We start from the raw sequence: 24,470 nt of genomic DNA on the forward strand, positions 1-24,470 counted from the left end.
GAGGCGACCGCCATAGACTTCAATGTTATGAAGTCCATGGCGGCCGCTCCGAGGTCGCGGCGCGCTGCTCGCACCGCGACCTCGGAGGTCGCCCCCAGTAGTCGGATCGCCCCTATGTGAATGGGGCCTTAGAGCCTAATTGCTTAGTTGCCCCTATCAAAATGTCCAACAGGTAAAAACAGGAAAGTGAGAACTAAAAATGCTGGTGAATTTCAGAGATAACTTTAGGAGGCTGCCTCACTTCTCCATTCTTACCTAATAAAAAGATAACTAGTTTTGTAAAAACGAGTTCAATTTTAAGCAAGTTATATTTTTCAAACCTGCCAAAAATTCAAATACAACATCCTTGTGTAGGTTTCTTTTGACAGCTGGCATACAGAACTTCTCTCACCATGTGACCATATGCTTTATTTTCTAAGCTTTAGTACATGGATAATTACGTTGTATATTTATTGCAGCTAAGTGAATAGCTTTCAAATCCCATCAAGGAGGGACTGGGAACTTTTGGCCTGTGAGATAAACACAACCAAATGGTCTTGTTAATGAAAGGGACAGTTTTTCTTGGGCTAGCAAAGTTCACAATGAAAGAAGAGTGTTAGAAAAATGTAACATTATATATTTATATATATATACGCACACAATTTCACAAAAGGGAGTACACTCCTCACATTTTTTAAAGTAATTTTAATATATCTTTTCATGTGACAACACTGAAGAAATTACACTTTGCTACAATGTAAAGTAGTGAGTGTACAGCTTGTATAACAGTGTCAATTTGCTGTCCCCTCAAAATAACTCAACACACAGCCATTATTGTCTAAACCGCTGGCAACAAAAGTAAGTACAACCCTAAGTGAAAATGTCCAAATTGGACCCAACTAGCCATTTTCTCTCCCTGATGTCAAGAGACTCATTAGTGTTCCAATGTCTCAGGTGTGAATGGGGAGCAGGTGTGGTAAATTTGGTGCTATCGCTCTCATACTGGTCACTGGAAGTTCAACATGGCACCTCATGGCAAAGAACTCCCTGAGAATCTGAAAAAAAGAATTGTTGCGCTACATAAAGATGGCCTAGGCCAGTGATGGTGAACCTTGGCACCCCTGATGTTTTGGAACTATATTCCCCATGATGCTCATGCACCCTGCAGTGCAGTTGAGCATCATGGGAAATGCAGTTCCCAAACATCAGGGGTGCCAAGGTTCACCATCACTGGCCTAGGCTGTAAGATCATTGCCAAGACCCTGAAACTAAGCTGCAGCATGGTGGCCAAGACCATACAGCAGTTTAACAGGACATGTTCCACTCAGAACAGGCCTCGCCATGGTCGACCAAAGAAGTTGAGTGCACGTGCCCAGCATCATATTCAGACGTTGTCTTTGGGAAATAGACATATGAGTGCTGACAGCATTGCTGCAGAGGTTAAAGGGGTGGGGGGGTCACTGCATGAAATTGGTCTGAATGGCTGTTGTCCCACAACAAAGCCTCTTCTAAAGATGATGCACAAGAAAGCCCGCAAACAGTTTGCTGAAGACAAGCAGACTAAGGACATGGATTACTAGAACCATGTCCTGTGGTCTGATGAGACCAAGATAAATTTATTTGGTTCAGATAGTGTCAAAGAGTGTGTGGTGGCAACCAGGTGAGGAGCACAAAGACAAGCGTGCCTTGCCTACAGTCAACCATGGTGATGGGAGTGTCATGGTCTGGGGCTGCATGAGTGCTGCCGACTCTGGGGAACTACAGTTCATTGAAGGAACCATGAATGCCAACATGTACTGTGACACACTGAAGCAGAGCATGATCCCCTCCCTTCAGAGACTGGGCCGCAGGGCAGTATGCCAACATGATAACGACCCCAAACACACCTCCAAGACGACCACTGCCTTGCTAAAGAAACTGAGGGTAAAGGTGATGGACTAGCCAAGCATGTCTCCAGACCTAAACCCTATTGATCATCTGCGGGGCATCCTCAAATGGTAGGTGGAGAAGTGCAGGGTCTAGAACATCCACCAACTCCGTGAGGTCGTCATGGAGGAGTGGAAGAGGACTCCAGTGGCAACCTGTGAAGCTCTGGTGAACTCCATGCCCAAGAGGGTTAAGGCAGTGCTGGAAAATAATGGTGGCCACACAAAATATTGACACTTTGGGCCCAATTTGAACATTTTAACTTAGGGGTGTACTCACTTTTGTTGCCAGTGGTTTAGACATTAATGGCTGTGTGTTGTTATTTTGTGGGGACAGCAAATTTACACGGTTATACAAGCTGTACACTCACTACTTTACATTGTAGCAAAGTGTCATTTCTTCAGTGTTGTCACATGAAAAGATATAATCAAATATTTGCAAAAATGTGAGGGGTGTACTCTTTTTTTGGGAGATACTGTAAATTAAGAAAGCTATCAGAAATAGAACCGGTAATAGTTTACTTTTTATCAAATAACATAATGAGTAAAAAAGAAAAAGAAAAAAGAAGAAAAAAAAAAGGAATCGAACAGAAGAAAAATCCAAATAATCATTTGGGGTCATTGTCCTTCTGCAGAATAAATTTGAGGCCAATTACACGCCTCCCAGATGTTATGGTATGATGAATAAGTATCTATCTGTATTTCTCAGCATTGACAACACCATTGATCCTGACCAGACCTCCAACTCCATTTGCAGAAGTACATCCCCAAACTTGCAAGGAACCTTCACCATGATTCATTGTTGCCTGCAAACACTCATTATTGTACTGCTCTCCAGCCATTCAGTGAATAAACTGCCTCCTGCTAAAGCCAAATATTTCAAATTTTGACTCCATCGCCATCATAGTGGTACCATCTATCCTAGTGTCCAACTATATAAATGGATCCAGCCAACCAATCTTCTGATCCCTGCTGGAATCATTTGAGAATCTGCTAGCACCATACAGAGAGTTGTACTTCAGTGATGGTCACCTTCAAGACTGAAGAGCTGCCTGAGTACAAGAGTTATATAGAGGAGGACTTATCTGCTTGCTCTGCCAGTGTTTATTCACATACAGGTGAAGCATAACCCAGGTAGTCATGATTTTTAGCCTGCTCTGTGTCCCATGATGTATGATAAAGACATTTATTTTTGCCTTGCAACCTCTGTTTATGTGTTACTGTAACTCTGTCAGGGCATATGCTTAGTAAAAGTTAAAAAACAATCAATGTTGTAGTAAAGAAAGAGAAGAATGAGAATGGTTTTAGAGACCATAGGCAAGAATGGATAGAAAAATACTGGTCTGAGGCTTACTCAAAAAAAAAAACAAAAAAAATGAATTTTTGTAAAATCTTACCGTAAAATTCCTTTCTCTGAGTCCTCCGACAGTCGCCGCCCACTCATACAGTCTTCACCAATGGGGGTATTGACTTCCTCTCCTTAGGAGTAGCTAGGCATAAGACTTGTTAAAACAAAAGCATTTACATAGACACACCCATGGGGGCTGTCCCACTGGTCCAATACTCCCCTGCAATAGCCACCCCAACTCAGTTTGGTAGCAAGCAGTTAAGTGTACAAGAACCCCAAAAAGAGGGGCGGGGGCGGCGACTGTCGGAGGACTCAGAGAAAGGAAATTTACGGTAAGATTTTACAAAAATTCAGTTTTCTTTTACGTCCTCCGACAGTTGCCGCCCACTCATACAGTCTTCACCAATGGGGATGTCCCAAAGCAGTGTAGACATGAGGGGTGGGAAACGTAACCGTCAGAAAGGCAACGCAGTACCCACATCAGAGAAAGGAACCTTACAAGAACAGCAAGGGAACCTTCTGGGCAACAAGAAAGCTCAACAGGAGCAACAACCCACGAAAGCAAATAACCAAGGAGGTCAACAACCCCAACAGTCAGGGACCCGCAACAAAAACAGGGTCCCCTAAGGTACTGCCGCACAAAGAACTTTGCGGCCAAAGGAGGCATCAGCTGATGCCAGAAAATCAATTTTGTAAAATTTGGAAAAGCTGTGATGACCAATTCGCAGTCTTGCACACCTGGGCCACCGAGTCCTGATGCCGGAGAGCCCAGAACGTACTCACCGATCTGGTAGAGTGCGCCCTGACATGGAAGGGCGGTACCCGTTCCCTCAACAATTGTCTGTCTGATCCATTTTGAAATGGTCGCCGCAGACGCAGTCATACCCTTCCGAGGTCCCTCAGGAAGGACAAAGAGAGAATCCAATTTTCGAAAGGATTCAGTCGACGACAGGTAAACACTGATCACCCTGACAACATCCAAAGAATGCAAGGCAATCTCCTTAGGATGCTTAGGATTCGCACAGAGCGAAGGCAAAATAATTTCCTCAATGAGGTGAAAATCCGAAACCACCTTTGGAAGAAAGGATGGGTTAGGTCGCAAGACCACCTTATCCCTATTAACCACCAGGTAAGGGGAGCGGCAAGACAACGCCACCAAATCTGACACTCTGCTAGCAGAAGTGATCGCTATCAGAAGGGCAACCTTTTTAGACAGCAGAGGTAACGAAATCTCCCTGATGTTTTCAAACGGGGAACGTTGTAACACGGACAGAACCAAGTTCAAGTCCCATGGAGGTAAGGGCTCCCTTCGAGGAGGGGCCAAATGACGCACACCTTGAATGAAGGTGCGAATCAAAGAATGAGACGCCACAGGGCGCTGGAAAAGAACAGCCAGTGCAGATACCTGGCCCTTAATCATGGCCAACGCAAGGCGCTGGTCCACACCAGACTGGAGGAAGGCCAACACTCTCGCCACCCACAAGTGTGTTACCACCGCTGTCGGTCACTCCTGAAAGAAGGAAGGAAGTGAGGTCATCTCCAGAGACTTAACTGAGGCTGCAGGCTAAGGAAACATGGATGCCTATGCAAAGTAATGGGAGGCTTCGGCAAAATGGCCGCCGACATGTGCTCGGAACGATCGTTTGTCACACACAAGATGGCGCCGCAAGGTGCCAAAATACACTACATACAATGCTGTATAAGCGCCCATAGTGAAGCCAGACATGCTGCCCACACCTAAAATGGCGGACCGGCGGTTTTTAACCCCGCAGCGGTCGCCGCACGTGTCTGTACCTCCAAGCACCCTAAAGTGACACAGGAGAGGGATCCCCCAAAACCCCACACAGCGCTGGCTGTGAGAAAAAACCCCCGCAGGGACCCGGATCAGGGAGCCCAAAAAATGCACAGACATAGGGGACACCACAGACACACAAGACTGCGACCCCAAACAGAGGCCCCACACAGAGTGTACTTACCCGTACCCAATGGCGTGGGGTGCCTCATATCAAACGGGAAACCGCCCACCCTCAGATGGCAGGGGAGTGCCGTCAGCCAAAAACGCAGGACACCAGGAGTGCATGGACGAACCCTGCATGTGTCCGCTGAGGTAGCCACCTCACAAGGCTGCATCCCTGAGGACAGGGATGGGTCGTTTGTGAGGCCAGGGTGAACACCAGGACGATCAGTCCGATTCCCAGCTCTGCAACACCGTCTTACTCCGAAGATCCGAATAACTAACGCTGACAAAATAAACAGCTAGTATTGCAAAGAAAAAATGACATTTTCAGAAAATAAACTCATTAAATAGAAGAAGGCGGCTGAGAATGTAGCCCCAGCACAGGGAAGCCTATCTACTCCTGAACTAGGCAGAAGACAAACTGAGTTGAGATGGGGTTATTATACACTTAACTGCTTGCTACCAAACTGAGTTGGGGTGGCTATTGCAGGGGGGTATTGGACCAGTGGGACAGCCCCCATGGGTGTGTCTATGTAAATGCTTTTGTTTTTACCAGTCTTATGCCTAGCTACTCCTAAGGAGAGGAAGTCAATACCCCCATTGGTGAAGACTGTATGAGTGGGCGGCGACTGTCGGAGGACGTAAGAGAAAAAAAGAAAAAAAAATTGCAAGTCAAAATTTGGTCAAAGGTATGATTATGTGACCATTCCACTGTGGACCAAAGAGACCTGGAGAGAACAGCAAACCAACAACAGGAATCTAGTAAAATCTAGATGTTTACCATCAGCCACTAAGAATGCCAGTATAGGCAATGAACAGGCAATTGTTGCATTTTTCCAATGGAGTCATCTGCTAGAGTCCTAAATGAGTGCGTTCTTTTAGCATAGTATTCAATGATCAGCTTTTTTTTTTTGTGGTGGGATTCATATGGACATCTAGATACATCAAATCCGCTCTCCAGGCCTTACCTATACAAGGAAGTGTTCTGATCTTGGAACTGTTGCAGCATCCTGTATGTAGAATTCAGGAAAATTCTGCAACCTATCCCTTGGTCACACCAAAGTCTGTCTGTCAGTAAAAGCCAATGCTACCTACAGGATGATGTTTACTAATTATTAGCATTTTATAATTGAGAAAATTGGATTTTTGACTTACCGTAAAATCCTTTTCTCTTAAGTTCATTGACGGACGCAGTTCTCTCCGATTCATATCAGTAGGGTAATACTGCCCCTAGACACTAGGCAGAAAAAAGTTCTGGCTATGCCTATGGGCAGTACACCCTCTCTCTTCCTGCATAGGATGTCAGTTTTGTATCAAAGCAGTGTCAGAAAGTAATACCAACCTAACTCAAAATAGAGGGGCGGGTACTGCGTCCGTCAATGAACTTAAGAGGAAAAGGATTTTACAGTAAGTCAAAAATTCAGTTTTCTCTATTGTTCATTGACGGACGCAGTTCTCTCTGATTCATATCAGTAGGAACATCCCAAAGCAGTGCCATAAAATGAGGGGTGGGAACAGCAGAAAAAAACAAGTCCCCAAGGCCAAACATAGCCGATTAGGCAACATAGGACTCGTCAGAACAAAAGATGAGGCCCACCTGAAAACAAACCGTAAACACCCCCAAGGAAGGCCAAAAGCCCTACAAACAGCAGCCATCAAAAAACCTTGCGGCCAAAAAGAGGCATCTGTAGATGCCAGCACATCCACCTTATAAAAACGTGGCAAAGGTGTGAATAAACGGCCAAGTACTCATCTTGCAACCTGAAGCACAGATGGCATATGGTATGGCAAAAAGCACAGGAAGCACTAGGCGCCCAAGCAGAAAGCACCGAAACAGGGAAAGGTAGGACCTGACCCATAAATGAAGAAGCCTGCACCACCAACGGTCCGATTCACCTGGAAAAAGTCGCAGCAGACACAGGTAGCCCTGTCCTTGGGCCATCCGTGAGCACGGAGAGTGAACCTGACCATGGGAAGACCCAGTAGTCGCCAAGTACCCCTCAAGTGCCCAAACTCCACCCAGAGTATGCAGCACACATTCCGTAGGATGAGGGGGCTTAGGACACAAGATGGCAACACAATGGCCTCGTGCAAGTGAACACTAGAAACCACCTTCGGAGGAAAGAACGGATGCAGACGAAGTACCACCTGGCCCCATAAACCAACACATAGGGAGAATGACAGGACAATATCGCCAGTGCCGACACCCTGCGTGCAGAGTGACAGCAACCAAGAAGGCCACCTTCTGCAAGAAGACGCTTCCGAAGCTCTACGCAGGGTTTGCCACCTGGCATACAACAGCCAAGCTGACCAGCTGGGCCGGCAAGCCAGCGACCGTGAAGCCGGACAGGAGATCGGCCCCGGAGATAAGAAACCCTCCCTGAGTGGAAGCCTCCAGGAAGCGTCAGCAGCAAGCCTGACCAGGCCGGTCCAGCGCCACGAGAATGACCAAAATCTCTTTCGCCTCGATCCTGCAAAGGATTCTTGGCAGCAACTGGAGAGGAGGAAAGGCAGACAGCAGCTGACACTGACCTCGGCCCATCCGCGAGCACTCTCGCACGACCATGCCGGCGTCAGCCTTGCGCAGATGACCACGCCAAACTTCTCAGCATCGTACATGTTGAACCTAGCGAATGTTCTTGCCCATGACAGAACCCATGGTGCCACCATTACACCCGCCAGAGGGTCCCGGGAGCGGGCCATGACATCTGCACTATCCTGTAGATGGGATGCCAACAGGACCACATCCGGAGTGCCCCCAAACAAAGGCACAACTGCTGGAATGACTCCGGATGAAGGGACCATTGCCCTGCATTCAGGGCCTGTCGACTGAGGCAAACCGCCTACCAATTGTGTATTTTCCCCACCTGGAAAGGGAACAGGGGACAGAGCTGGAACAAGGCACTCTGCCCAATGAGAATCATCACTTCCAAGGCCGTCAAGACACCTTTGGTGCCCCCTTGGTGAATGACACAAGCCATGGTCGCGGCGTAGTCGATTGAAAGTGCACCGGACAGCTGCAGGTGCCCGATCCAGTGAACTAGGAGTCACAACAGGACAGAGAGAAACCCAGGAGTGTGAGGATCCGACCGTCCACCCCAAAATCCGCCAGGGAAGGGGGGGGGGGGGACATTTACTCACCATACCGGGAACACAGGCGGGCGCCATCTCTTGACAGGAACCCTTGCCACCGGAGTAGGGGCCAAATAGGAACGCTGCGACATAAGCCTCAACCCTGTCGTGTGCGTCCTGGCGAGACGTTTAACTTGCGGGGCCAGTCCCCGTCCAGTGGTACTATGTCATGGCCGACCCAGCGCGGAGCTAAGATCTGCACGTGCTCAATGGCCAGACTGGGGTGACCACTGGATATGGGGGTCCAGTCTGTCGCCCAGCCCAGCATAATTGCTTGAAGATCTCACAGGAAAAAAAGTTCCGGAGAAAAAAGGCTAGCTAAAAAAAATCTACATAAAAAAATACTTTATATGCCAGGACCAGAGATCCCAGCAAGGAACTAGGTCCTTACTCCTTACTAGGCAGAAAAAAACTGACATCCTATGCAGGAAGAGAAAGGGTGTACCCTCCGGGACTGCCCATAGGCGTAGCCAGAACTTTTTTCTGCCTAGTGTCCTACTCCTGTAGGGGGCAGTATTACCCTACTGATATGAATCAGAGAGAACTGCGTCCGCTAGAGCTGCACGATTCTGGCAAAAATGAGAATCACGATTTTTTTGCTTGGAATAAAGATCACGATTCACTCACGATTCTCAATATAATAATAATTAATGAAATTATTATTTTCATTATATTTATTGTAATATATATATATATATATATTACAATAAATAATATAATGAAAATAATAATTTCATTAATTATTATTATATTGATAATTCACAAGTAAAAATGCTGAAAAGGTAGTGTTATGTGCAGAAAATGTAATCCCTAAAAAAAAAAAAAATAAATGTATATTATTAAGGAAATGAAATATATATATATATATATATATATACTGTATTTTCTGGCGTATAAGACTACTTTTGAACCTCAAAAAAATCCCCCAAAAATGGGGGGTCGTCTTATACGCTGAGTATAATATCTCCAAGGTAACCTAAGTATAAGTATTACCGGTAGATGAAAATTAGGGGGGTCGTCTTATACGCCCAGTCGTCTTATACGCCGGAAAATACGGTATAATTCATTCATTACAATATACATTTAATTATTTATTTTTTAGGGTTTTCCCCTCTCTCCTCCCCTCCTCTGTCCTTGATTACCTCATGGAAAGCTCATCATGCCATGTGAGCTAAAGGCCGGGTGTTGTATAATTTTCTCGGACCCGTGAACAAATCGGACCTCGTCACTTCCGGGGACAGAGCAGGCGGGGCTGAGATGGGACGGAAGACACCGCCGCGTCATCTGCAGAGCTGAATAGAGGAGGCGTGACGGAGGTGCGGCCCGCTGCGTCATCTGCAGAGCTGAATAGAGGAGGCGTGACGGAGGTGCGGCCCGCCGCGTCATCTGCAGAGCTGAATAGAGGAGGCGTGACGGAGGTGCGGCCGTGTAATGCAGGGCTTAAGCGACTCCGCCATTTGCGTTCCAGGCTGGCCAACGGCTTCCCCTACCCCACCCCCCAAAATCGCCAATATTCGGGATGGAGATCGCATAGGGGGGTGGATCGAGATCGCGATTCATCATGCAGCTCTAGCGTCCGCCAATGAACGATCGAGAAATAAGATTTTATTTGGGGTTTTAATTATATTTTAGACTTCAGAATAGGTAGGTATAGGCATCAATCCCTTTACAAGGTAATTAGAATATGTTCTGAATGGGGGTGGGAGTAGATTTTAAGCTTAGTTAGGGTTTGACTTGCCTTTCACTTTAATTTACTGTTTGTTAAGAATATTTAAATATTTAGACTGGCCACAGGTTCACGTTAAAAATGTGGTTCACAGAAGATTTTTTTGGTTTTTTTACAGAACATTTCCTGTTGACTTGGACCCTTTTTTAAACATTAAAACACTGTAAATTGGATTTACAATACAAAGGGAAGGTGAGAAGGAGATCAAAAGGTGTATTTAATACCAAGGTTCTGTGCCTGTGAGCCCTGGATACTTCTGGGCAATATACATTTAACCAATTTTTGTGGTTTTCATCTATACTGGTGGCAGTTTACACAACAGATATTGTATAAACACTGCTAATGACTGTGGATAGGGAGTTTATCCTTAGGTAATCAACACAAACTTATCTCACTACCCTGACTTACACATTCCAAAACTAGAAAAAAAATAAAAAATCAGTAATGCACTATGAGATAAATGCATGGAGAGGGAATGTAGTTCTGGAAACTATATTTACTTCAATGCTGAAGTATCCTCTGTCAACGTAGTCTCCCAAGAAGAGGTAACGCGTGTTGGCAGGTGATCCTCCCACTTCAAATAACTTCATCAAGTCAAAGAATTGGCCATGGATATCCCCACACACTGCAAGAGAAGAATAATTGATTATTGTCATATATATGCAACAAACTTGCCCTTCTCATTTGCCTGCCATTACATTTTTTAGGTAAGTTTAACTGTAAAAGTCAGCTGCTAGAAGGTAAAACAAAGTCACCAAGTCCCGAAACACCTGGACAGCAGATTTTGAATAGTTCAGCCAATTCCTGGCAAACCCTGAGCTTGCCAAACTCCTCCCAACTTTCCTATTGGCCAACAAGGCAAACCACCATACTTATGGACCAGTAGGAATATAGAATGAGGAAGCTTAATAGCTTTTCCAGTTTAGAATGATCCAGCATGCCAGCATAGACGGGGCAGTAAAAGTTTTAGTCATTACTTTCTCTCAGGGTTTCGTAAGAAAAAAGGCAACATTTGTATAAAAAGGTGTTGCACTTTATACACCGCCTGCCCAAACAACTGGGCTGTGCAAAAAAGGGGGACTCTCCTGTAGAAAGAGGGACATAGGGCAACTATGCATGCTCAGTTCTTTCCATGGGTCAAGGCTTATTGGATGATATAACAGGATGACAAAGCACTTCTGTAATTAATCAACTCTAAAAGCATCCTTATCCATATTTAAAGAAACTAATTAAATGTTAAAAAGGCATTAATATATGCTTGTTTAGTCATGATATCTATCACCCCAAGTAGTTAAAACAAATAATGCTGCGCTTCTTATTGCCGTGATTACCTTGTCTTTTAAAATTGCTTACAGATGTTTATTCTTCACTACGGAACCGTGAAAAGCCTCAAGTCTGGGTGCCTTAGGAAATACAAATGTTTTAAAAAAACTGCTGCTGGTTCTTAAAAATTGCTTAAGGGTCCATGCACACTGGGCTTAAAAAAAATGCTTTTTTACAGGAGTTTTGTAGGATTTTTTTCTGCCTGTAGTAGCAGCTCAATGTTATCCTACATGTCCATGCACATAAGGACCTTTAGAGGCATATTTTAAGCTTAGGGTTTAGAAGCAGACAAAAAAACCCCTTCTAAATTGCATTTTTGAGAGTTTTCTAGCAGAAAAAGCACGTGTACAAAAACGCTCTAGAAAATCATTTTTTTCTGCCAAAAGAACTGGCTTTTTTAAGCCCAGTGTGCATGGACCCTAAGAACTTAAAGCCATTTATTAATCAACAATTTATGAATCAAAGGTGTTTACAAGTAGCTGCTTTACAGTCTAGGAGACTGGATCCCTGACAAAATGGGATTCATAAATTCAAAATTCATACAGGAATGGTATGCCAATAAGTCCAATCTATATGCCTACAAGAAATTTTTGGAATTTGTGTATTTTAAAAGCTCACTAAACATTTATTTAATTGGAACGATTTATGGGCCTAAAGAAACATTTTATTATATTGAAACAATATTAATATTCTATTAATGAACGTATGTCAAACATATAAAAAAGAAGAAAATAGAAAGTATATTACAAAAACATCCATGAACATGGACGCATTCACTCATACAGCATAAACAAACAGACATGTTTTAGTGCCGGGAGCCCCTAGTGCTTCCTACAGCTGCCCATAGACATAAATAGGGGAAGGTGGCTGTATGCGACCATGAACCACTATTTGTGTAAAGCGGCACATGCGTACTGTCTAGGACGTAGGTATGAGCCCTAAAATTATACAAAATCAAACTACCTAACACAGGGCACACTGTATTGCAAATGTCTAAGAGTAAGAGTAAAAGATCTCCTATATCTGTATGTCCTGGGATTCCGAGGTTTCTTTCTGGCAGTCCAAGCAGCCTTAGAAATCCTTAGCACACCCTTGGTCTGGTCTTGGGGGATTAATGGTAAATTCTGTATTTAGCTTGGTGTGTGAGCCAAATAAAGCCAATGGGGTCGATTTACTAAGGCTGGTGCACTCACAATCTGGTGCAGCTGTGCATAGTAGCCGATCAGCTTCTAACCTCAGCCTGTTCAATTAAGCTTTGGCAATAAAACCTGGAAGCTGATTTGATTTGATGCAGATGTGAGCCTGATTTTGCATTCTCCAGCTTTAGGGCTCTTTCACACAGATGGACCGTTCAGATCCGCCTGTCAGTTTTTTTGGCGGATCTGAATGGTCCCCCCATACATCCCTATGGGGCATCGGATGTCAGCGGAGACATGTCCGCTGACATCCGATCCGATCCGATCAGTCAAATCTGGATGGATGGAAACCCTATTTTCCATCCGTCCAGCGGACCGGATGAGAACGGACCGATGGTCAGTTCCCATCCGATTCCCCCATAGAGATGTATGGGCAACTGACAGCTGTGTCTCCGCACACAGCGCGGAGAACAGCTGTCACCCTCCTGCTGAGTGGGGGATGGGCGAATCGATCCCACGCTGAGAAAAACGGAGTCCGTCCGACAGACGGACAGTGTGAAAGGGGCCTTAGTAAATAAACCCCAATGTTCTATATGGCCAGATGAAGCTCTTGTGCAAGAGTTCAGATGCTACCGGGAGGAAAGAAACACAGTAAAACTGCACTTTGTCCAAAGCTGAAGACACAGGAAACTGGGAAGTTGCTTCGGTTTTCTTTTCAAAGGCATGAAATGTTTACTTGCACTGGTAACCACAGGATAGGCATAAATATCTAGAGGCAGTCTTCTATTTTTTTAGGCACAATAGGTGGTTTCTTACCAATGAAAATGTGTTCTACTTTCATGTTTGAACAACCCCGACTCCAAAAAAAAGTTGAGACGCTGTGTAAAATTCTACATAAAAACAGAATGCAATCTTTTGCAAATCTCATAAACCATATTTTATTCACAATAGAAAACAGATCAATTGTTAAACTGAGAAACTGTACCATTTTAAGAAAGAAAAAATGGTAATTTTGAAATTGGAGGCAGCAATACAGCTCAAAAAAATTTGGGACAGGCCCATGTTTACTGCGGTGTAGCATCCCAATTTATTTTAACTTCACTCTGCAAACACCTGGGAACAGAGGAGACAAGTTGCTGGAGTTTTGAGAAAGGAATGTTGTCCCATTCTTGCCTGGACAAAACCTGGATATATCTTTCAGCATCGATGATGCCTTTCCAGATGTGCAAGCTGCCCATTCCATAAGCAATATAGTACCCCCATACCATCAGAGATGCAGACTTTTAAATTGAGTGCTGATAACAAACCTGAAGGTCCCTCTCCTCTTTAGTCCAGAAAACATGGCGCCCATGGTTGTGAAAAAAAAAAAGTAATATTTCAAGTCACCTGACAACAGAACAGTTTTCCACTTTGCTACAGACCCTTTTAAACCAGCTTTGGCCAAGAGAAGATGGCAGCATTTCTGGATGAGATTTGGATATGGCTTCTTTTTTGCATGATAGAGCTTTAACTTGCATTTTGAATGGTGTGGCGAACTTGTGTTCACAGACAGTGATTTCTGGAAGTATTCCTGAGCCCACAATGCAGTGCGGTCTAAAGGCCCAAATATCACAGGCATCCAATATTTGTCCTTTGTGCACAGAGATTTCTTCAGATTCTCCGAAACTTTTGATAATGTTATGTACTGTAGAGGATGATGTATTTAAAGTCTTTGCAATTTTATGTTGAGGAACATTATTTTGAAATTGTTCAACAATTTTTAGACGCAGCTTTTTACAGAACCTTTGCCCATCTTTACTTCTAAGACACACCCTGGAGTTGATTTACTAAAAACTGGAGAGTGCAAAATCTGGTGCAGCTCTGAAACCAATCAGCGTCCAAGTTTTTCTTTTTTTTGTCAAAGCTTAATTGAACAAGCTGAAGGTAGAAGCTGACTGACTACCATGCAGAGCTGCATCAGATTTTGCACTATCCAGTTTTAGTAAATCAACCCCCGCTGTGTCTCTAATGGGCCATACACAATATACAATTTTCTTTAGATGTTTTCCTTTAGACTTACCAAAACCATATAATATGGGGTCAAACTTAAACACTTTCAATTTGTATGCAATCAGGCAGACCTTTGCACTACATAGAAAAGGTAAATCTAAAGGAAATCTGACAACAAAAGCTGTATAGTGTGTATCCAGCTTAAGATGCTCTTTTTATGTCCACTCATGTTACTGACCTGTTGCCAGATAACCTAATTAGTTTGCAAACTTCTTCCAGCTTTTCCTTGTTAGTACTACTTACTTTACCAGCTTTTTGTTGCTCTGTTCCATTTTTCTTGAGATGCATTGCTGCCATCAATTTCAAAATTTCCTTTCTTTTTTTGTTAAAATGGTGTAAAACATAGATTTGCAAATCATTGCATTGTGTTTTTATATAGATTTTACACAGCGCCCCAACTTTTTGGAATTGGGGATGTATCTTGTTCTGATGAAAACGTTCTGGTAAAGTGCAGCTCATAAATGTTGAAAATCCTGTACTAAGGACTCTCTATTCCAACACTAGACATACAAATTGAACTGGTTTAACCACTTAAGCCACAGAAGATTTTACCCCCTTCCTGACCAGGGGGTATTTTGCGATTCGGCACTGCGTGACTTTTAACGGACAATTGCGCGGTCGTGCAACACTGTACCCAAATGAATTTGACCTTTTTTTCCCACAAACAGAGCTTTCTTTTGGTGGTATTTGATCACGTGCGATTTTTTGATCATGCGCTATAAACAAAAAAAGAGCGACAATTTTGCAAAAATAACAATATTTTTCAAATTTTTTTATATGAAATTCCCCCCAAAAAAATTTAAAAATCAAAATTTTTTAAAATTTTTGGCCAATTTGTTCTCTGCTACCTATGTTTGGTAAAAAAAAAAATCACAATAAGCGTATTTTGATTGGTTTGCGCAAAAGTTATTGCGTTTATTAACTAAGGGAAAGATTTTTGTCATTTTTGTTGTTTTTTTGCGATCTGCAATTTTTTTTTGCTGTACTGCGACATTGTGGCGGACAGATCGGACCCTTGACTGACATTTTTGACACTTTTGGGGGTACCAGTGACATTACTACAGTAATCAGTGCTATACATATGCACTGTTACTGTAAAAATGACACTGGGAGGGAAGGGTTTAACTTTATTGGAAAGGGAGGGGTTAAGTGTGTCCCTAGGGGCGTGTTTCTAACTGTCATTGGATGTTGCTGTGTGTGTGTGTAACAGCACAGATCAACGGTCCTACATAGCAGGACCGAGTGATCAGTGCTTTTACACAGGGAAGAATGACAGGCGGCTTTGTTTACATTAGCCGCCTGCCTTTCTCCCTCTCTACCCGACGATCGCGAGTGACCGGCGGACATCGGTTCAGCCGGTCACACATGTCGGGTACGAGCAGGGGCGGGAGCGCTCGCCCCCTATTCGCTCCCAGGCTAGTGACGTACCGGTACGTCACTTTGCCTGGGAGGGGCTGACCACCGCCTTATATAGTCGGGCGGCGGTTGGCAAGTGGTTAAATCCTAAAACTTCAATTTAAAGCAAGGGGAAAGGCTTCAGGATGACTATGCACCAGAAAAGATTGTTTGCACTTTTATTTATTAACAAAATCCCCAATGCTTTCCATCACCCACAGCACATTGCAAAGCACTTTTCCATTGAAAACACCTAAAAAGTCACAATATTTACAGAAACCAAACTTTGTATTACACTCTTCCAATGTGAGAATACATATCATAAAACAAAAATTACTGTAAGTAACCTTACAGTAGTCCACACTGCAGCTTGATAACAACTCAAGTCAGATCCAAAAAAGACTATGTTTTAAAGGAAAGAATTTTAGAAGGTCAAATGGAGACATATTGCCCAACATTTAGGCCTCATACACAAAGGGCGTTAGAAAAAACAAGCTGCAGATCCACTAGCAATGCCAATGGAAAAAGCAGCTGTAAAAACGTGCTTTTAGTAGCATTTACCATTCGCGTTACTGCAGGTTTAGCCGCGTTAGCTTTTAGCAGCGTTTTTCTGCCTCTATTCAAAATCAATAGTTGCCTATGAGCCGTCTTTGATAAAGCTTTAAGCCCATTGACAAAAAACGCCAGCATGTTTGCAGACCTCAACAGTGGAAGCACAGATTGCAAACACAGCTGGAAATCAGAAGAGTGGCTCATCCTCCCTCCCTGCATTTGACTCCATACTGGCGACTTTCAATTACAAAGATATTACAAAGCTATTATCAAAAAGTATCCAGCTACTGCTGTGCTCCCTTTTGGAAAATATCCGGATGGCTCTGTGATACCATTGCCATGGGTGCCCCCTGTATTAAATGGCCATTTGTAAGACCTAGAAGTAATATAAATATTTAAAATCAGATTAATGGTTTATAATCATTAATAAAACATAAAATTTAATGTAGACCAAACAATGACAGTTTGCCTTTAACCCCTTCCTGCCTGCAGTTTGTAGAATTAAGATTCCCCACAATCTATCCCCTCCAAATCTACTCTGTGCATAGCTGCTAGCTGTCACACCTGGTTTTGAATGCCACTAACAATCAGAGTGCTTCCAGGCCACATAATTACAATGCTCCCTATGACATAATTATTATACCCAGGATAGAAGCTCAGTCACAAAAAATGTATACGTCCTTAAAAAAAAAAAAATGTTAAAATGATTTATGTAGACAAACTATGACATTACTGACACTGCAAAATTTCACCCGGACATGAAGCTTTTTTGGTCTTTTGTCACAAAAATAAAGTTAGCATTAAACAACCCTAATTTTATTAACACATTATTTTAGCCCCTTAAAGACGTGGACATTGTCAATTGTAGCTTGTAAATGCTAGTCTGAAGAAAACCAGATTCAGGCAAGTGTTAGAAAATAATTCAACACACTTCAAGTAGCTTTCATGAGGCTCTTAAAACACCATTAAGCACCAGTCTGGCAGCAATGAAAAAATGGAAAGAAAAACCTTTAGTAAGCCAACTATGTAGGCTGCCAATGCTAAAAGTTCTTGTGCATTGCTAGTTGCCTGGCTGCCTCTGGAATCCTAATATATATATTTTTTGTTTGTTTCAAACGTTATTATTGAGGTTTTTCAAACATGAACATAAACAATAAAAGGGGTACATAAGCGTACAAACGCATATTAATGTGCAGTATTACATTAGATCAAACAGGAGCCATTAGTGAACAACTATCTGCCATACTACCTGAAACAGTTTGGTAGGGTGAACAAATTATTATATGTCATAGACCTTTTGTTGAGTCCAAGCGTAGGTGGTTTCTGATAGAGCAGCCTTTTTCAACCAGGGTGCCCAGGCACCCTGGTGTGCCTTGAGATTCCTTCAGGGATGCCTTGGTAAAATACCTAAATATTGCCCAAAAATTGTATATGAGCCAGTGTGTGGATGAAGTCTGCCCTTTTAGTTAAACTAAGTTACAGGTTTGCATCATCAGTTGATAAGGAGGATGTCAGTCACCTGCATACCATCCTTGTTTGACCCTCCCCTGCCCCTCTCCATCAGCGTTGGCATCACATGAGCTGAGTGATGGAAAAAAACTGAAACATTAACAGAAACAGTACTACTCAGTAACAGTTTGCAAAAGTATATTTGCTTTAAGAAAAAGACACTTATAATGTTGGGTGTCCTACTTGGACTTGTGGATGTTTTGGCATTATGTAAAACTATTAGAAAAGCTTTTATATTTTAGAGTGGGGCGCCTCTAGACTGTCCGAAATTTTAAAGGGTGCCTCGAGATTGTCCAAAGTTTTTAAAAGGGTACCTTGACTGAAAAAAGGTTGAGAAACACTGTGATAGAGGGGGGAGACTTCAGTAAAGTGGTGTTGGAAGTCACAGGTCTTCCTCAGGTTACCTTGGTGACTTGGTAAATATGTATCATAGCATGAAAATTTAGGATGTAATTCTTGAGAGGGCTAGCCCACCCCTGGGCACCCCAATGGGTACAAACTGTGACCAGGAATGGGTATCCCCCCCGGTCTTTTGAAAGTGAGATACTTTGAATCCTAATATTTTGAAGTGAGCGATCTGGAAAAGGCAGCAAGTAACATGGGAGTGAGGTGAGTGCTCCAGAGATGCAGGTCAACAACTCAGAATGCATTGAAGTCACTACATCAATAGGACGTTCAGAAAACTCCTTGAAGTTGTTATAGCGTGGTAAAAGCTTGTTCACAATAGTTCTCAAGTCAAAATTGTTTTAAAATTCATTTTAGAAAGTTTTAAATAGTGCGAGGAAGGCTTTGAGGGCTTCTACATCTGCCTTTGTCCCCACTGAGAAGAGTAGGATTTCTCCAATAGGCACAAACCGCAAAAAATAATAATAATGTATTAAATTATTTATATATTTGTGTATTAAAGTATATGTTTAGTAAACATTTAAAGAAAAATTAGCACTTATATTTAACTAGAAGTGTCTCCTGTGATGGTGCCAGCTGTCCTAGTTGAAATTGTGCATTCTCTGCCGTCCCCACACTCCTGCAGCGGTAATATTGTATCCGTCCTCCATTTATAGAGCGCCTTCTATTAATGGAAGCTATAGTACAGCATCTATGAATGAAGGAAGGGGGGTGGAAAGGGTTGGCTTGGTTAGTGATAGTTTTGACAAGTGGAGTTGACAGATCTAGTGGCTGTATTATTCCCCAAAGCACCAAAAGATTCCCACTGCAGGGGTGTGAAGGGGCAGTGGCAGAAGAATAAAGATTTCAACTAGGACTGCTGGCATCAGCAGAAGGGACATCTCTCATTAAATGTAAGTACTGTCCCTTGTGCTGATAGAAAAATAACTAAACTGAAGTCAAGTACAGCGGAGAAGCATAAGAACCTATACAGTTCTCAACTCCTGCCAATGTCCCTGTTGGGGAAATACCATTCATTTATTCTGTGATCATCAGAGAAGTCATCAGGAAAGCAGACAATACACAGCAGCACCTCTTGACCTGCTAATGAAAATTGAGAATGGTATTACAAAAACCATATGCAGACATCCTGCATTCTCACTATGTCACACAATATTTATGCACAGAGGAAAATCAGGGCCTCTTATTTCCATAAAGCATGTGAAACGTCCAGGAACACCACTGAAATGTTGCAAGCGTTAAAAGCGCACAGCCCTGGACAGGCTGTGCCAATGGGACCATGGCAAAATCTGCATTGAACTTTCTGGTAGTAATGGCAAATTACAACAATGGTCATTGCTTGGTCGGCTCTGTCGACACCTTCCATGGTGTTGTTGTGGTCTATCACTACTTGTGGCTTCCTGACTTCTTTCATTCACCTTTCATGCGTACCATAACAGTGGAGGTGTTCTGCACTGTACTCATTAGGCACAAATCTTTCTTGTCCCTTCATCGCAGTGCCATCATTTTGCCTTTCTGCCAGGCAACCATTTCTCCTGTCTTGAGCTTCTTTTTGCCAAACATTAGCGGCATGTCACGCCGGTTAGCCCTTACGGTTCCATAGGCATCGGTTTTGTTTTGCAGTAGAACCTCCTAAAGTTCAGAAGATGTATAAAAGTTGTCCATTGTTACACAATAGCCCCGATTTAGCAATGGCTCTATTAGTGAAAGAACAGAAGATGTTGCCATTCCATAATTACTGTATTTTTCACCAAATGTTGTTCCTTTTACAGTGTACATCACTGAATTCCAAATGTAGCCAGTTGACGATTCGCATAGCATGTAGGATTTGACGCCAAATCGTGCCCTCTGACGCAATATATTGCACCCAGCTGAGCCTTCCCTTGTAGGCCATTAGACTTTCATCTATGCTAATATCTCTTTCTGGCACATAGCTCTGTTGGAAATTCTTTTTTTTTTTAGTTTTGGTGCAGGATGAGTAGTTTCATCAAATTCTTCATTATTTTCAAAGTGGAGATATTTCATTATGAAGGAAAATCTGTATTCTGACATGACCGTGCCAAAGAATGGAGTGGCAAGTAATGTATTGGTTGTCCAATACCACTTCTGCAGGGGTTTCCCCACCACTCCCTGAAGAATTATTAGGCCCAGAAATTTCCAAATGTCATCTTTGGTCACTGGTTCCCACTTTCTGCATCTTGCAAACCTCCGATGCATAGCGCATTGTTGCTCTTTGTACCGGTTGGTCTCGGTAACTATTTTTTCAATAACCTCAATGGTCAAAAATATTTGTAGGTATGCCAAGGGGTTGTCATTGCCAAGGGGTTGTCATGGTCAAAGTCAACTTTCATACCAGGTGCTCCTGTAAATTGGAATCTTGGGGGCACTGCCTGATCCATACCACAGTCAATAGAGCACCAAGTCCGCACATTGCTGAGCTCAGTCGCAGAATCGTTGTGGTCGTCACTTTCCGTACTTGATGATGAATTTTCCCACAAATCGCTATTGCTCAGTTCTTCAAGTAACTCAGTTTCGCTGTCTCTGTTTTCCAGTTTGTCTAAAAGCGCTTTAGTGCAAAAAGAACACTTTTTGGACGCCATGGTAGTTCTCAATTTTCCAGGCACAAAGAACTGGAAAAGCACAGGCAGGGCACTGGAAAAGCCACCAGGTGAAATGGCTTGATACAGTGTAATCCGTTAGGATCACAACTTTGTATGATGTCATTTGTTTTATTTACATTTTTGAAATTGCCGGCAGTTCCACCCCTCTGCGTCGTGGCATCCACAGGGAAGGAACCGGAAGACAGGTGCCAGCATCGGCTGAGCACACAGCGGGAGGACAGCAAGAGGATGCCTGGTGGACAGGGAGAGGACAGCGGGGGAATCGCAGAGGAGGTGAGTTTTATTGTGGGGTAATCCCGAGTGTGGCTCAGGGTTACCGATTTTGCTACTCTATATTAACCCCGAGCAACACTCGGGAATACCGCTAGGGAGATTAGGACCTAGTCTAAACCTGTCCTTATCATGTGTGCTTCCCTGCTTATAAGCCCATCCTGGTGCCTATCCTGCACTGTATCCCAGCCCTCTCCTATCTCCTGCTCATGGAGGCAAACTTGTCAGCATTGGCAGAGCTGAGCCAACAAGCTGGTAGAATGCTCTGCAGCATTCTTTAGCCTTCTGTACCTAGCTTACATTTGGCACCTGGGCCTGTAGATATCAACCTGTTACAAATGTCATCACAAAAAAAAAAAAAAAAAAAAAAACGAAAAATTGGATTTTTGCACTACCCATAAATTTCATTTCTCTGAGTTTATCGACGGACACAGCGATCCATAAATCATAACTACTGGGTTATATTGCCTCCTCCAGGAGTAGGACTAGGCAGAACAAAAAACACCTGGCTACACCCATGGGCCATCCTCAGCTTGGTATATAACCCCCCTCTCTGCTCTAAGTAATCCGTTTAGTAGCAAGCAGTATTAGAAGTATCAGAACGCCATAGAGTGGTGGGTGCAGTGTCCGTCAATGAACTCCGTAAGTACAAAAGTCCCATTTTCTCTTTCTTTCATTAACGGACACAGCACTCCATAAATCATAACTACTGGGACGTCCAAAAGCAGTGCCAAAAGGAAAATGAGAGATAGGGAAAATAACCCAAGGCTAAACATAAGAGCCCTTAACCACAGGACACCGGAGTCCTGTCTGAAAAATAAAAATCTAAAGAAAAACACCCCTCAAGAGGAAACAGCCCCTCTTAAATAGCTTGTCCCTCCGTAACCCCAAAAAGCGAGTCTGACCCCTGAAAAGACTCGTAGCTGCCAGATAAATCCAAATCGCAGGAACCACATCCAAGGTATGAAAAGAAAATTCCCTGGGATGATTTGGCTTGGGACACAAGGAAGGCAACACAATGTCCTCATTCAAATGGAAGTCAGACAACTTTGTGCAGGAATGATGGACAGGGGCAAACAACCACTTTATCACTATGGACCACTAAATAGGGACTGCGATAGGATAATGCGGCCAATTCCAATACCCTGCGGGCTGAGGTAATAGCCACCAAAAACTACTTCTTCTGGTATAACGTAGGCAAGGGAATGTCCCGAATATTCTCAAATGGAGGTTTCTGGAGAACCAAAAGTACTAAATTTAAATCCCATGTCGCCAAAGAGACCGTACAGGTGGAGCCACGTGTCAAACCCCCTGAATGAAGGTACAAACTAAAGAGTGCGTGGCTAGGGGTCGCTGAAAGAAGATGGTCAGGGTAGACACCCGACCCTTGATGGTAATCTAGGGCAACTTCTGTTCCAGAAATGTTAAGAGAAATGTTAAGATCCGAGACACAGAAGGAACGAGGATGAGCGCCAATCGACTCACACCAAGAAATGTACGCTTTCCACGTACAATGGTATATCTTGCTGGAAAACAACTTCCTCGCCTTTACCATAGTAAGGATCACTGATCCAGACAGACCTCTATCCCTAAGTACCTGGCTATCAACAGTGAAGCCATTAAAACCAGTGACTGTAAAGCAAGATGGTAGCTCAGCCTATGGGACAACTGGGCTTCTCTGAGAGGAAGCCCCCAAGGGACGTTTATGGCCACCAGACTGATTGGAAGATCTTTCGCTCTTGATTTCTCGCAGGAATTGCGTAGGAAGCCTGAGCCGAGGATGATACTGGCCCTGCCCCTTGGACACCTGTGGTGTCTACCAGAGGAACCCGTGATCTCACCACGAACCTCGGTATCCTCCTGTGGAGCACAACCTGCTAAAGGAGCTGCATGTAGGACTGTGCAAACAGAACTGTCTTGAAGGTGAAAACCACCAGACTCAGAACCTGTATGCAAAATGGGAGAGAGAACCATCTGTGTGACAGCAGCCGGTGAAACCCGGCCTGTGGTTCCTGAAGTTTGTCCAGAGGAAGGACCACCCTGGTCAGAGTTAGAATCAGACCTAGGTAAATCAATTCTCTGGACAGGGATAGGTAGTTTGGACATCACCTGAACCTTTGCATGAATTAAATCCGCACAAGGAGACTCAGGACCTAAAAAGGACAAGCTTTGTCCCCCTTTCTGAGTACCCTCAAAAGAATAATTTTGTGGATCCCCTTGACGCTTATGAAGGAGGTCCACGAGGCCGGAAACCAGCGAAAACGTCTCCCCACCCCAATAATGGGTGAGGACAGACATTCATGCTGAAGGGGTCTTGTCTGCGGATCTGTAGAAGCTAGCTCTAGGCTTACCAGACCAAGGATGCTTGGAACCTCCCGTGAAGATTTGAAAGATCTATTTCCCCTATTCTCCATTCCAGAAGCACAAAATAATTTTCTATGTGCTGAGAATGAGGGCAGGCTATGGCAGGAAGGTACTCTTTCCCTCCACGTGATACCTTAAATTATGTCATCCAGGACAGCCTCCGCTTTCCTGTCAGCCGAGCCCTTAAAAGGACGGGAATTCCTCTACTGGGATCATGGTAGTTTTGTTCAATCTGGAAACAGGAGGGTCCACCACTGGTGGACTAATTCATTTTTTTTTTTAAATGACTCCTGAAAAGGGTAACGTACAGCAAAACGTTTGGGGATCACAAAGTAATTTTGGTTGTACACATTCATTACAGGAAAACCTGTCAAAATAAGGCACATAAGGAAACACCTTTGGAGTGTGAGGTGATTTATGCGTACCAAATGACACAGCAGGCATCCTCCATTTTTTAAAGTCTCACACACGGCAGTGATAAGTGCGTCTACCAGCGCTTTTTAGTTTGCTGCTGTGACCATGGAGGCATCATCCTCGGATGGATACGGAGTGTGATATTAAGCCCCCCCTTGGCGGACCGTGTCCATGGCGGTATCAGGCTCAGAATCAGATGAGACAGACTGAGCAAGAAAGGCAGGGGACGCTTCCTCCTGGGTCTTTGCCCACATGCTACTTCTGCCTGGGACACTAAGGACTGCAGGACCATCGTCAGTGCAACCATGGGAAGCTGGGGTTCCAAGGGACCTGCCAACTCCATGAGGGGGTCAGTGGGGGAGATG

The 24,470-nt window shown here is 43.7% G+C and overlaps 1 protein-coding gene across 4 annotated transcripts in view; it reads right to left on the reverse strand.

Moving 5' to 3' along the window:
• Nucleotides 1-24,470, reverse strand: part of PPP3CA (protein phosphatase 3 catalytic subunit alpha) — a 466,059-nt gene that overhangs the window by 150,538 nt on the left and 291,051 nt on the right. For all 4 annotated transcript variants that reach the window (XM_082243610.1, XM_082243608.1, XM_082243611.1 and 1 more), the window contains exon 3: nucleotides 10,568-10,692. In XM_082243610.1, coding sequence (XP_082099736.1) covers nucleotides 10,568-10,692 — 125 coding nt within the window. The remainder of the gene's footprint in view (nucleotides 1-10,567; nucleotides 10,693-24,470) is intronic.

Source organism: Pelophylax lessonae (genome assembly GCF_965119305.1).
Source record: "Pelophylax lessonae genome assembly, chromosome: 1".
Taxonomy (NCBI): Eukaryota; Metazoa; Chordata; class Amphibia; order Anura; family Ranidae; genus Pelophylax; species Pelophylax lessonae.